Below are 16,032 nucleotides of genomic sequence, written 5' to 3'. Positions count from 1 at the left end.
TTAGAATTCTTTTTTCAAGTCTCCCTCCATTTATTGGTCTTTTCCAAAACAATCATGCCTAAATGCTTCTGGACAAACGGTGACTGAATGAAAAAGTTTTACTCTATTTTTAACTGATAAATTATGCGGGACAATTTTAACCCTTTCACCCCTATGTAACTTTAGTAGACTCTACCATGCATTGATCTAGATGAGTCCATTTTGGTCCACAGTGGTGAAAGGGTCAAGGTATACAATTTAACAGTTTACGGAACTTTGTATTGCACATCTTGTCGAATACTCTGGATATCGATTCTTAGAGCAATGTAAGGTCAAGCCTTCCCAGCAGGCACTAGTGGTGAAGTAGCTTTCAGTCGTCCTATAGGATCTAAAGTTGCACATTTACAGTCACATCCTGTTACAGGGCATTGTGGGTGATCCTTGAACCAAGAGGTGATGTGTGAGGCATGGCCGCCATGGCGACAAGTTTGACACCAGGTAAACCAGTCGTCTAATGGGGTCAACTTGTTCTCCAAATCTGAAACAAATGTTTAACACCTTAAAACTGTTAAATTACACAAGTTGTAATGAGAAATGCAAAATTGTACTATGTGTTAATTTCCATAATTCAGGAGTAAAGAACCAACATCTAATAAGTGTAGAAAAAGTCTGCATCTTCTAGGTTTTAGGAGGATACCTGATGATATACAGAAACCCTTTTAAAGCAGAGCTAGAAATTAATTTTAAATACCATTAGTCAATTGGGGTAGTAGTTTCCAATTTTTACTAGTCCTTGTCCAAATTCCACTAACCCAATATTATTCAACAAGATGAGCGATATCAAGTTGACTAGTTTATAGGGCTAGTGATTTTTAGAACCACTAGTCCAGCTGGAGATTTCACTAGTCTCAGACTATTGTCTCTGATTGTCTAGCCATATTTACTATTTTCTCTTATTGTCTAGCCATATTTAACCCTTTCAATCCTATGTAACTTTAGTAAACTCTTCCATGCATTGATATGGACGAGTCCATTATGGTCTACAGTGGTGAAAGGAATAAGTAAAGCAAAGCAAGTAGATAAAAGAAAGAAGCAACTCTTGAATCCAGGTTTCCATAACTACATTGATACTGGTGTTGACTGGTTTTGGACTAATATAGTCACCAAATAGCTGTGGTCTGACCACGGCCGGCCTAGCATGCTACTCTGTCATCACCATGTAACTGTCACCAAATAGCTGTGGTCTGACCCCGACCGGCCTAGCATGCTACTCTGTCATCACCATGTAACTGTCACCAAATAGCTGTGCTCTGAGGACGTCCTGCCTCGCAGACCAACACTAATCAGGACCAGTATCTTTACAGTTATACTTGATTCAGGAGTTGCTTTTCTCCATTTTTTTTTTACTTGCTATGTCATATTTTGAGAACATGAAATTCAAGTTCTATGAGACCGACCTCTATGATGTCAGACTGAACTTTAAGTTGCAGACAGAAAGACAGAACTTTATGCTCAGGCTGACTGTAATGTTGTAGCTGAGACTGACCTTTATGGTGTAGTCGAGACTGACCTTTATGCTGTAGTCGAGACTGACCTTTATGTTGTAGTCGAGACTGACCTTTATGTTGTAGGTGAGACGGACCTTTATGTTGTAGTCGAGACTGACCTTTATGCTGTAGTCGAGACTGACCTTTATGCTGTAGTCGATACTGACATTTATGCTGTAGTCGAGACTGACCCTTATGTTGTAGCTGAGACTGACCTTTATGTTGTAGCCGAGACTGACCTTTATGCTGTAGTCGATACTGACATTTATGCTGTAGTCGAGACTGACCTTTATGTTGTAGCTGAGACTGACCTTTATGCTGTAGTCGAGACTAACCTTAATGTTGCAGCCGAGACTGACCTTAATGTTGTAGCCGAGACTGACCTTTATGTTGTAGTCGAGACTGACCTTTATGTTGAAGTCGAGACTGACCTTCATGTTGTAGCTGAGACTGACCTTTATGTTGTAGTGAGACAGACCTTTATATTGTAGCTGAGACTGATATTTATTTTGTAGTCGAGACTGACCTTGATGTTGTAGCCGAGCCTGATCTTTATGTTGTAGTGAGACCGACCTTTATATTGTAGCTGAGACTGATATTTATGTTGTAGTCGAGACTGACCTTGATGTTGTAGCCGAGACTGATCTTTATGTTGTAGTGAGACCGACCTTTATATTGTAGCTGAGACTGACCTTTGTGTTGTAGTCGACACTGACCTTTATGTTGTAGCTGAGACTGACCTTTATGCTGTAGCTGAGACTGACCTTTATGTTGTAGCTGAGACTGACCTTTATGTTGTAGTTGAGACCGACCTTTATGTTGTAGTCGAGACTGACCTTTATGTTTTAGTCGAGACTGACCTTTATGCTGTAGGTGAGACTGACCTTTATGTTCTATCTGTTGACACAGTGTGGATCCTGAGGGAGTCCCTAAGTTAGTCAAACACACTGCACACCTTGGGAGAGGCTTCCTACAGCCTGGACAACAGCTTATCTGAGAGTGAAAAATGATGTGCAAAAATATGAAAAATATATCCTTTTCAAAAATTTATACAGCTTGTATTCAGATGACAAATCAGTTTTGAATTTGGTAGATCTTTTTTTTTTGTGCCGATGAAATTTGTTCAAAATATTCAAAAAATTGGAAATTGTTATGCATACAAATCTGTTAAAAAGACAGTTACTTGTTACTTGTATCCGGTATAGGTAATTTTACTTCTGAGACATACACATAACTACTTTGAAATAGCTTTAATCTTGAAACCGTCTGTACAGTAGACAATACAGGTGTGTTATGTATACCTTTGGTTTGTTGGCAGACATGGACATCATGGAGCGTGACATGAGACGGAAAGGAGCCTGCGTGTTACAGGCTATGGACTTCCCACAGAAGTTACAGCTAACATACGCCTGGGGCCGATTGTGTCGCATTGAGCTGTGACTATCACTGGAGTGACGTATGATGTCAAATTCTGCTCTGTAGCGTAGAAAAAAGCACAACGGTCAAATACATTATGGAAACCAATCTTAACATTTGGGTCAACAATTTCAAAGAAACTATTGTTTTGCCCATGTAGTACATCCATCCAACAAGAGTGATTAATATAAGTTATATAACTTGTTTCAGAATTGTTGTAAATGAATAAAGTTTCTTTTTAGTTGTAGGCCCAACTATCACTTTTCAGTAAACATGGTTTTAAATATCTTCTTCGTAGATTTCAGGTATTACTAATATTGATGACTCCATAAGGTTAACAATGTTATTTACCTTTGATGCCAGAGTTTCCACCGGTCTAGAAGTTCCCTATAGCTGCAATATACAAACCATTGAACACATTAAGAAATAGTATTTCAAGCATTTCTGAGAAAACAAAATTATAGTTATATATATATGCATGACTATAAAGTTGTGTTTTTGTGAATAAAAAGTTATGTATCCCCTTTAACAGTTTAATAAGTGCACTGTACATCGTCTGTGGGTGATGCAGATATACTGGAGTTTTATCAGGATATCTTTAACTCAGCACTTATTATTTGACCTTATTATCAGAGGAACTGCCAACTGCTTAATTATAAAATGCATATATGAACAAGTTCTAATTCTAATGGGGAATTAATGGGAATTAATGGGGAATTACAGAAGTCCTTAAAACTGACCCTATGACAGATGGTGCTTTGATAGACATTACTATGCCATCATATATTTGGATACTAAGTTTAAGCAAACTTAGACACAGTTAGGAACCGTTGGCATCACCATAGCCTACACTTTTAAATGTTTAGAACAATCAGATTTATTGGACCTTTGACCTTGAGGTAAAGGCCACAGTGATCCAATGACACTGCATTGATGTCATCTGCACATCGTCTATGGATGATGCAGGTATTCTGCAAGTTCTATCAAGACATCTTTAACAGTTTAAAAGTTACGGACCGGAAACGATCATCTTAGAAGAACCAGAACCAGAAGAACCAGTGCTAATACAATATGTCTCCCTTCATTCAAAGGGGACACATAATAATTCAATGAAGACTATATACAGTATGAATATTGTCAAAACTACCTCATAGTCACGAATAAGTGAAAACCTTGTAAAATTCTAAGACAAACATATTTAACTGGAATCAAGTTTCTAACAGTTTAACTAACACAGGGAGTAGTATACATATCTGACCTTTCTATCCACAGGGAGTAGTATACATATCTGACCTTTCTATCCAAAGGAAGTAGCATATACATATCTGACCTTTCTATCCACAGGAAGTAGTATACATATCTGACCTTTCTATCCACAGGGAGCAGTATATATATCTGACCTTTCTATCCACAGGGAGTAGTATATACATATCTGACCTTTCTATCCACATGAAGTAGTATACATATCTGACCTTTCTACCCACAGGGATTAGTATACATATCTGACCTTTCTATCCACAGGGAGTAGTATACATATCTGACCTTTCTATCCACAGGGAGCAGTATACATATCTGACCTTTCTATCCACAGGGAGTAGTATACATATCTGACCTTTCTATCCACAGGGAGTAGTATACATATCTGACCTTTCTATCCACAGGGAGTAGTATACATATCTGACCTTTCTATCCACAGGGAGTAGTATACATATCTGACCTTTCTATCCACAGGGAGTAGTATACATATCTGACCTTTCTATCCACAGGGAGTAGTATACATATCTGACCTTTCTATCCACAGGGAGTAGTATACATATCTGACCTTTCTATCCACAGGGAGTAGTATACATATCTGACCTTTCTATCCACAGGGAGTAGTATACATATCTGACCTTTCTATCCACAGGGAGTAGTATACATATCTGACCTTTCTATCCACAGGGAGTAGTATACATATCTGACCTTTCTATCCACAGGGAGTAGTATACATATCTGACCTTTCTATCCACAGGGAGTAGTATACATATCTGACCTTTCTATCCACAGGGAGTAGTATACATATCTGACCTTTCTATCCACAGGGAGTAGTATACATATCTGACCTTTCTATCCACAGGGAGTAGTATACATATCTGACCTTTCTATCCACAGGGAGTAGTATACATATCTGACCTTTCTATCCACAGGGAGCAGTATACATATCTGACCTTTCTATCCACAGGGAGTAGTATACATATCTGACCTTTCTATCCACAGGGAGTAGTATACATATCTGACCTTTCTATCCACAGGGAGTAGTATACATATCTGACCTTTCTATCCACAGGGAGTAGTATACATATCTGACCTTTCTATCCACAGGGAGTAGTATACATATCTGACCTTTCTATCCACAGGGAGTAGTATACATATCTGACCTTTCTATCCACAGGGAGTAGTATACATATCTGACCTTTCTATCCACAGGGAGTAGTATACATATCTGACCTTTCTATCCACAGGGAGTAGTATACATATCTGACCTTTCTATCCACAGGGAGCAGTATACATATCTGACCTTTCTATCCACAGGGAGTAGTATACATATCTGACCTTTCTATCCACAGGGAGTAGTATACATATCTGACCTTTCTATCCACAGGGAGTAGTATACATATCTGACCTTTCTATCCACAGGGAGCAGTATACATATCTGACCTTTCTATCCACAGGGAGCAGTATACATATCTGACATTTCTATCCACAGGGAGTAGTATACATATCTGACGTATCCATCCACAGGGAGTAGCATACATATCTGACCTATTTATCCACAGGGAGCAGTATACATATCTGACCTTTCTATCCACAGGTAGCAGTATACATATCTGACCTTTCTATCCACAGGGAGTAGTATACATCTCGGACCTTTCTATCCATGGGGAGTAGTATACATATCTGACCATTCTATCCACAGGGAGTAGTAAACATATCTGACCTTTCTATCCACAGGGAGTAGTATACATATCTGACCTTTCTGTCCACAGGGAGTAGCATACGTATCTGACCTTTCTATCCACAGGGAGCAGTTTACATATCTGACCTTTCTATCCACAGGGAGTAGTATACATATCTGACCATTCTATCCACAGGGAGTAGTAAACATATCTGCCCTTTCTATCCAGGTGATGACCTTTTCGTTGTGTGACATCTCACAAGGAAATGTGAAGACGGCAGCGAGGGCAGCAGTCTGGACATCGCCGGTCCTATCCACATAATTCTGTAATAGTTCCACGCCCTCCAATGTCAGCCCTGGGGTAGGGAGAGATGATATATAGAATTACAACTACAAAGTACCTCCATATAAGTCCTCAAGTAGGGACAGAGGACAAACAGGATTGTATCTACTTCAATCTCATCTATTCGCTACTTTTACCCAGCACAAAAAAGTCAAATTTACCCACACAAATTGAAGGTGAATTTTATCCAGCCCAAACATAAATCTTACCCAGTATAAAATGTGACTTTATTGTAATATTTCATGTGTTTATATGAGATAGCATGTTAATTAATTACATACCAGTGAGAAGTAAGCCGTCCAAACATCCCTCGTCCTTCATCATACTGCTCAAGTTGTCCACGTACTCCTTTAACTGTAGAAACAAACAACAATGTTAACAGTAACAGTCTCCACCTTATTACAGGTACACATGTATTACAAGCAGTACATCTTGAATACCCACGGTACCTGTTTTTAAGTGATTGTACTTCAAACAACATGTTTTAAGATTTCAGTTCACAATGAAAGCACAGCAATATGTATGTTAGCCTTGTTGAAGTTTTTTTATTTTGTGTGTTTTACTGGCAGTGTGAAATGGCAAAATTTGTTTTTTACCCATGATCCTTTACACCAATTTCACCCCCAAGGAATGCTAGCAGTTTTAAGACCATGATGAACATCTGTAAAAAAACTCTATACATGGTACCTTTATTACTAGCTGAAGTACAAATACCACTGAGAGTACTTGCTTTCAGATATTAAAGTTTGAAATTCATGGTTGACCAGGATTTGCAAAGCCCTTTTTGACAGAACAATCCGGTCAATATTTGAAGAAAACTTACCTTTTGGTCAGAGAGGTATATACAGGCAAAAGCTATTCTGTCAGCCACCGGCATACAGTTGTGGTCACCCTGCAACAAACAACCAAAGGGGCGGTCAGCCAGTGTCATACTTTCATAATCAGATATCTCTGCATGGTATTGGCTATATATTTGCAGCCCCAGACCTATTTATTAACACTTTAAACACAGACTGATGACAAAATTGAGAAGGCCTGTCACAATATATATGTTGTGGTACATTGTACACCACATACGATGTATCTCTAAATCTGCCAGATATAGAGAAATACATGTACAATGTACCACGCCGTCTTTACATGGAGTTAGGGAACTGCTCTTAGGTCCCAATATCGGTAAGAAGGTGGAGAAAAATCACTCATGTGTTAACTGTACAAAGTCAGGATGTATCATATCGCAATACAGAAATTAAATATATCGCTGTAACACAATATTTGTCAAAAGCTTACTTTTATGTTTCTGCTGGGTGTTTTAATTTTGAAAATTACTACTTATTCTAGTAGTAAATACATTAAAATACAAGTCAATAACCAGAAGCAGTCTATACATATAAGAAATGATGGGAATCAGTTCAGGTTTCATAATTAAATGGTTGTTACATTTGTATAATGGAAGTCTTAAAGTTGTGTGATTCATATAATATGATTCAGTTTGATAACATTCCAACAACAGTTTTTGTTTAAATTGAGCACCCTTTTCCTATGACAATATTCAGACATTTAATCATCACAATACATCCTTTGTGTATTGCAATATACTGTGAGTATGCTTCAGGTGTATTGTGACACCTTTAAACAAGAATACCATAAGCAGAATATAATACACCCCTCAATATTTATAATCTCTAAACACAGCTTTAGACTTCTTAAAATCTTGTCATTAAAGATGGAATTCTAACACAGATATTGGCAGCCCTATGCCTGTGATTAATTTACAGGTTTTTAAAATACAACAAAATAGATGTTCAAACAAGAGGCCCAGAGGGCCTGTATCGCTCCCCTGTTTCTTTTGTTACATGAAACTGACATAGATAACTTCAGACCAAATTCGATAACTAGAACACCAGACATTTTAACATCTCTTAAATGGTTCTTAAGATATTGTTGTATGAAATTTGAAATGTTAATTTTAAAGAATTAACCCATGTTGACCTTTGACTCCGGCTAGCACTTTATGTTGATCTTTGACCTCACTACTGTAATAAAGAAAAAGATTCACACAGCTGGTCTACATAACATACCCAAGTATCACAGTATCATGACTCTAGACCAAATGGTTCTTCGTATAATGTTGTTTGAAATTTTTAACATATTTGACCCATGTGACCTTGAAAGTAGGTCAAGGTCATTTTAATGAGGAAACTTTACGGCACTCTATCCGAGGTACCTATTGGCCAAATATCATGACCCTTGGTCCTCCAGTTCTAAAAAGTAGTGAACGCTTTGAAATAGTTGCCACAACATCTAACTCAGCAACACCAATTCTAGTGTATATTATCCTGCCCTCGGGTAATAAAATAAAAATATATATAGCAAAAGTTGTACCAGAATTTCATCATAGTTCTCCTTATCACTGGAGAGGAAACAGAACATTGCACGGAGGTAGGGGTCGTGGACTGTTTGGATCAGAGACCCACATGTACGGCGCCACATTGTCTGCTGCTCCTCTTGGTACCCGGCTATCGCCATGGCAACTGCACTCAGGTTTTCATAACCTGTTACATAAGATCAATTTTGCACATGGTATATTTTAATTGTTACCAAACTAAAGAGACATCATACCTCATTAAGCAAACGAAATAAACACACTTAAAATGCTACACTTATCTAATGTCAAAATTGATCTGTTTGCAAGAAATTCTCCTCTAAATACATTATATACATATATTTACAGGCAGCCAGAATCAGACAAAGTTTACATGCAGATAATTACACACTACCTTTTATAAGATAAAGCTTACCTATATATATAGATAATAGTGTGCTACCATTATATGGCAAAGTTTACAAATGCTTTTCTAGTCCCAAGTCTGGTGACAGAGCACACACCTTAATAGCCATTGGAATATCATCATTGCTTGCATGTAAAATGAAGTATACATAAAGATAATTTTCTGTTATAACACAGAAGTTGTTCTATATAGAGACGCTTTATCACATCCTTACCTTGTTTCGTAGCAGTCTTACTTAGGATCTGTATAGAGACGTTTTATCACATCCTTACCTTGTTTTGTAGCAGTCTTACTCAGGATCTGTATAGAGACGTTTTATCACATCCTTACCTTGTTTTGTAGCAGTCTTACTCAGGATCTGTATAGAGACGTTTTATCACATCCTTACCTTATTTCGTAGCAGTCTTACTCAGGATCTGTATAGAGACGTTTTATCACATCCTTACCTTGTTTTGTAGCAGTCTTTCTTAGGATCTGTATGGAGACGTGTTATCACATCCTTCCCTTTTTTCGTCGCAGTCTTACTCAGGATCTGTATAGAGACGTGTTATCACATCCTTACCTTACTCAGGATCTGTATGGAGACATTTTATCACATCCTTACCTTGTTTTGTAGCAGTCTTACTTAGGATCTGTATGGAGACGTGTTATCACATCCTTACCTTGTTTCGTAGCAGTCTTACTCAGGATCTGTATAGAGACGTGTTATCACATCCTTACCTTGTTTCGTAGCAGTCTTACTCAGGATCTGTATAGAGATGTTTTATCACATCCTTACCTTGTTTTGTAGCAGTCTTACTCAGGATCTGTATAGAGACGTGTTTTCACATCCTTACCTTGTTTCGTAGCAGTCTTACTCAGGATCTGTATAGAGACGTGTTATCACATCCTTACCTTGTTTTGTAGCAGTCTTACTCAGGATCTGTATAGACTTGCCCATTCTCAGGTTAAACAGAGCTACAGCCGCGGCCTTAGTGTATTCTGTCTGTGTCTCAAGCCTATAAAAACAGATTACAAACATGCTTACTTATGTGAGGCCTATAACAATGGGTTAAAAACAAGAGGCACAGAGGGCCTGTATTGCACACCTGGATATTTAAGCAGTCAAAGCAAAATATTAAATAAATATTTTACTGTACTACAAATATTTCCAAATATTGGCTCTGTACGTATCTCAGTAATACCCTTACCTTATTGGGTCCCATTCTCCTGTCCCGATTGGGAAGGAGGCATGGTTTCTACAACATTGAACCATGTTGGGCCAAGGATACTCTATATCAAATTAGATTAAGATAAAGCAATATGATAAAGTAGGTAAAGGTCATTTCCATTCGCAAACTTTGTTGGGCTCTATACAAGGAAGCTACTTGTTAAATATCACCACTCCATGCCTTTCACTTTTTGAAAAGAAGCTGTTTACAGTGTTTGCTATATTTGACCCCTGTGACCTTAAAAGTATGTTGAGGTAATGTTCAATAGCAAACTTTGTCAGGCTCTATCTGTGACAATTACCAGCCAAATATTATGATTCTATGCATTTCGAATATTCAGAAGATATTGTTTGATAAGTTTTACATATTTGACCCCTGTGACCTTTGATAGTGGGTCCAGGTCATTTTCGTTCTCACACTTTGTTGGGCTTTTAATTACCAACAAAGCTACCAGCCACATATTAGGATTCTATACCTTTCAGTCCTTCAGAAGCCGTTTTAAGTATTTGACACTTTTGACCGCTGTGACCTTAATAGTTGGTCAAGGTCATTTGCGTTCTCAAACATTGTTAGGCTCTAACCAACAAAATTATCACCCAAATATCATGACTCTAGGCCTTGCCATTCTTCAGAAGAAGTCGTTCAAAGGAAAAGTTGACAGACGACGGACGGATGGATGGATGACATACGCCGGACCATGGCATAAGCTCACTAGCCCTTCGGGCAGGTGCGCAAATAAAAAATTAGAAAATGTATTCGATTTCCAAACTTTTGAATACTGGTAAAAAATATATTTTAACATCACAATATCTAGGGAAACAAGCAAATTCGTGGAATTCATATCCCTTGCTTACAGGACATATTGTAGGTAAACATGATTGAGGTTAGGTTTAAACATGTGAGTATCATGCTGTTGGGATATAATATATAGCTTGAAACTTGAAAAAAAAGCCTTATACCTCATTAATTATCTATAAATATCCACAAATCACATCGGTTGGCAAACTTAGCACGAGTCGGATGTGCATACAGAATTTGGTTGAAATATCTGCACAATATCTACAGCAATTATCACACGAAAACCAAAGAGTGCCCGAGATGTGTGGAAAGACAGAGAAACACAAACATTGATATCAAGTTTGAAGGAATTTGGTTAATATTTGCTGGAGTTATTAAGAGGAAACTGCAGATAATGACGTTTTTCGTTATTCAAGGGGCCATAACTCTGCCAAATAAAGTATCAAACTTGGCTGAGCCCTTAAGACATTTACCCCTGTTACCAAGTTTGAAGAAAATCGGTTTACCATTGTTGCAGTAATTGCACGGAAACGAAGCGTGACAGACAGACGGACAAACCCAAATTAATATCCCCTGTTTCGGTGAAATCGGGGGATAACAAACTTATCTAACGTCGCAATAAAAATATATCAGGATGTCAAACCTATTTTAAGTCTCAATAAATACATTCGCACCTGCAAGAGAAACAACAGGCATAATGGGCTGTATCCCTGACCTGTCATTCAAAGTCTCCTGTGACCTTGCAATGCAGTAAAATTGATAACAAGAGTACCGCGGGGTGGAACAATATACGCCTGTCGAATGCCATATAGTGTTATATACTTTCTAACATTGAAATAAGATCTGCATCATTCTAAGAGTGGTAAGCTGACAGGCTATAAAAAATGTAGGATGAAATCTCTGGACAAAATATAAGATACTGAAATGAATAAAGGGCAAAAATGTTTGCAAAAATCGTTGAATCAAAATTATTTTAAGGGAGACACAACTTCATATCATGATTATAATGTATACCAAGTTTCAAAGAGATCTGTTGAAAAATGTAGGAGGAGATTGCCGGACAAAAATTAAATACTGAAATAAACAAAGGGCAATAATTTTTGGAAAAATTGTCGAATCAAAATTCTTATAGGGTAGACACAACTTCATATCATGATTATAATGTATACCAAGTTTCAAAGAGATCCGTTGAAAAATGTAGGAGGTGATTGCCGGACAAAATCAAATTTTGAAATAAACAAAGGGCAATCACTTGGAAAAATTGTCGAATCAATTTTTTTTAAAGGAGACACAACTTCATATCATGGTTATCATGTATACCAAGTTTCAAAGAAATCGGTCAAAAAATGTAGGAGAAGATTGCCAGATAAAAATCAAATACTGAAATAAACAAAGGGCAATAACTTTTGGAAAAATTGTGTCTTATTACCCAATACACAGGTATATCTACCCTCAGTACAGGTATGTCTTATTACCCAATATACAGGTATATCTAGATTCAGTACAGGTATGACCTATTACCCAATACACAGGTATATCAACCTACAGTACAGGTATGTCTTATTACCCAATACACAGGTATACCTGTACTGAGGGTAGATATACTTGTGTATTGGGTAATAAGACATCCCCGTACTGTGGGCAGATATCCCTGTGTATTGGGTTATAAGACATACCTGTACTGTAGGTAGATATACCTGTGTTTTGGGTAATAAGACATACCTGTACTGTAGGTAGATATCCCTGTGTATTGGGTAATAAGACATGCCTGTACTGTGGGTAGATATACCTGCGTATTGGGTAATAAGACATACCTGTACTGAGGGTAGATATACTTGTGTATCTACCCTCAGTACAGGTATATCTTATTACCCAAGGTATATCTACCCTCAGTACAGGTATATCTTATTACCCAATACACAGGTATATCTATCTTCAGCACAGGTATGTCTTATAACCCAATACACAGGTATATCTGCCCACAGTACGGGTATGTCTTATTACCCAATACACAAGTATATCTACCCTCAGTACAGGTATATCTTATTACCCAATACACAGGTATATCTACCCACAGTACAGGTATGTCTTATTACCCAATACACAGGTATATCTATCTACAGTACAGGTATGTCTTATTACCCAATACACAGGTATATCTATCTTCAGCACAGGTATGTCTTATTACCAAATACACAGGTATATCTACCCACAGTACAGGTATGTCTTATTACCCAATACACAGGTATATCTACCCACAGTACAGGTATGTCTTATTACCCAATACACAGGTATATCTACCCACAGTACAGGTATGTCTTATTACCCAATACACAGGTATATCTACCCACAGTACAGGTATGTCTTATTACCCAATACACAGGTATATCTACCCACAGTACAGGTATGTCTTATTACCCAATACACAGGTATATCTACCCACAGTACAGGTATGTCTTATTACCCAATACACAGGTATATCTACCCACAGTACAGGTATGTCTTATTACCCAATACACAGGTATATCTACCCACAGTACAGGTATGTCTTATTACCCAATACACAGGTATATCTACCCACAGTACAGGTATGTCTTATTACCCAATACACAGGTATATCTACCCACAGTACAGGTATGTCTTATTACCCAATACACAGGTATATCTACCCACAGTACAGGTATGTCTTATTACCCAATACACAGGTATATCTACCCACAGTACAGGTATGTCTTATTACCCAATACACAGGTATATCTACCCACAGTACAGGTATGTCTTATTACCCAATACACAGGTATATCTACCCACAGTACAGGTATGTCTTATTACCCAATACACAGGTATATCTACCCACAGTACAGGTATGTCTTATTACCCAATACACAGGTATATCTACCCACAGTACAGGTATGTCTTATTACCCAATACACAGGTATATCTACCCACAGTACAGGTATGTCTTATTACCCAATACACAGGTATATCTACCCACAGTACAGGTATGTCTTATTACCCAATACACAGGTATATCTACCCACAGTACAGGTATGTCTTATTACCCAATACACAGGTATATCTACCCACAGTACAGGTATGTCTTATTACCCAATACACAGGTATATCTACCCACAGTACAGGTATGTCTTATTACCCAATACACAGGTATATCTACCCACAGTACAGGTATGTCTTATTACCCAATACACAGGTATATCTACCCACAGTACAGGTATGTCTTATTACCCAATACACAGGTATATCTACCCACAGTACAGGTATGTCTTATTACCCAATACACAGGTATATCTACCCACAGTACAGGTATGTCTTATTACCCAATACACAGGTATATCTACCCACAGTACAGGTATGTCTTATTACCCAATACACAGGTATATCTACCTTCAGTACAGGTATGTCTTATTACCCAATACACAGGTATATCTATCTACAGTACAGGTATATCTTATTACCCAATACACAGGTATATCTACCTTCAGTACAGGTATGTCTTATTACCCAATACACAGGTATATCTACCTTCAGTACAGGTTTATCTTATTACTCAATACACAGGTATACCTACCTACAGTACAGATATGTCTTAATTACCCAATACACAGGTTTATCTACCCACAGTACAGCTATGTCTTATTACCAAAAACACAGGTATATCTATCCACAGTACAGGTATCTGATTACCGAATACACATACATTTTAGACAATACACGCCAAGTATGTAAATGCTAAGGTTTTTAAACACACACTCCACTGACCTACTTTACTATCGATTTCTTTATAATCACTGTATGTCTGTCGGTAACCTCGCTCAACAGGGAAGTTATTTACTATGTACAACTGCAGGTTTAAACAGGTAGATCTACGCATTGCCGCAGTGATGGGCGTATCCAGAGCAGAAATTTGTTGATATTACTAACTAGTCAGCAGCATTGTCAAATTCAGCCGAACTTTTGATTTTAAGTTTTGATCAAACTTTTACAATGTCAGCAGGAAAGTGACATATTTATCAGCAAAGCTAGAGGGAAGTTCATCATGTGATTGTGAATTCCAGGGCTGGATAAATATGGACAATGTAAGTGAACATTGAGAAGTGTCGAATGGAAAACTTAGATTCATCATCGCAGTAACCCTGTGACATCAGTGATCGTGAGGTAGTAATTCTACAGTGTTTTTACATTGCTATAAGTTTAACAAACATATACTACTGGATGGGACAGTTATAAGTCAAGTTTCCAATTCTTTACATGACTAACTCTTATTTGTGAGTGTGTACTGATAACAATATATTAATACAAGAACAACAAACATCTTCAAGGCTTCAACAAATAATCTTGCTTTTCATCAAAATGGCAACCCCTAAAAGCCAAATTCCTCTCCGTATCAAAGGTCAAACGACATGTATACACCACAAAGGGAGACAGCTAGAATTTTATTGTGAAAAATGTCAGGAACTTGTTTGTTCAAAATGTTTTTCTTCTATACACAAAATCCATCCAGTTTGTGAGCTAAGTGAAATCACTCCTCAGAAAGAACCAGACATTAAAAACTTTATAGACAGGACAGAAAAAAATGACCTTGTCCAAATTGGAAAATACATCACCACTACCGATACCCTGCTTAAAGACAACACCAGTACTTTTGAGAAGCTGTCACAAAAGTTAAAAATGCAAACGGATAAATTAAAACAAGAGCTGGACATGCTAACAGCACAGACACTCTCTCTTTACCACAAAATGGAAGAGGATAATACCAAGCTGATAAAGAAATACAAGCAGGCCCTCGAGATGTACGAGAAGCAACTCAAACAACAAATACAAGCATGTAAAGCAGCTCTCCAGCGTGGTTCACACCTACAGATTTATGATACATTTTGTGAGATCCATTCTCCTATATACAGTCTCCCTGTAAAACCTGTCCTGGGTACTGCCAACTTCACTCCAAATGAAAGTCCTCAAGATAGCTTGAAAAAAGCCTTGGGAAAAGTCA

The 16,032-nt window shown here is 37.6% G+C and overlaps 1 protein-coding gene across 1 annotated transcript in view; it reads right to left on the bottom strand.

Annotated features, from left to right (window-relative positions):
* Nucleotides 1-311: 311 nt before the first annotated feature.
* LOC110464328 (WD repeat-containing protein mio-B-like) overlaps nucleotides 312-16,032 on the bottom strand; it is a 38,384-nt gene continuing 22,663 nt past the window's right edge. Inside the window, exons 19-27 of the mRNA XM_021519505.1 lie at nucleotides 9,907-10,010; nucleotides 8,606-8,775; nucleotides 7,044-7,112; nucleotides 6,502-6,574; nucleotides 6,095-6,233; nucleotides 3,294-3,335; nucleotides 2,828-3,002; nucleotides 2,411-2,519; nucleotides 312-517 (exon numbers count right to left, since the gene is read on the bottom strand). Of these exons, the coding sequence (XP_021375180.1) occupies nucleotides 312-517; nucleotides 2,411-2,519; nucleotides 2,828-3,002; nucleotides 3,294-3,335; nucleotides 6,095-6,233; nucleotides 6,502-6,574; nucleotides 7,044-7,112; nucleotides 8,606-8,775; nucleotides 9,907-10,010 (1,087 nt within the window). The remainder of the gene's footprint in view (nucleotides 518-2,410; nucleotides 2,520-2,827; nucleotides 3,003-3,293; nucleotides 3,336-6,094; nucleotides 6,234-6,501; nucleotides 6,575-7,043; nucleotides 7,113-8,605; nucleotides 8,776-9,906; nucleotides 10,011-16,032) is intronic.

Source organism: Mizuhopecten yessoensis, unplaced genomic scaffold (assembly GCF_002113885.1).
Source record: "Mizuhopecten yessoensis strain PY_sf001 unplaced genomic scaffold, ASM211388v2 scaffold10985, whole genome shotgun sequence".
Lineage (NCBI taxonomy): Eukaryota > Metazoa > Mollusca > Bivalvia > Pectinida > Pectinidae > Mizuhopecten > Mizuhopecten yessoensis.
Note: the sequence above shows the minus strand (reverse complement) of the source record. Positions and strands in the feature narration are given on the sequence as shown.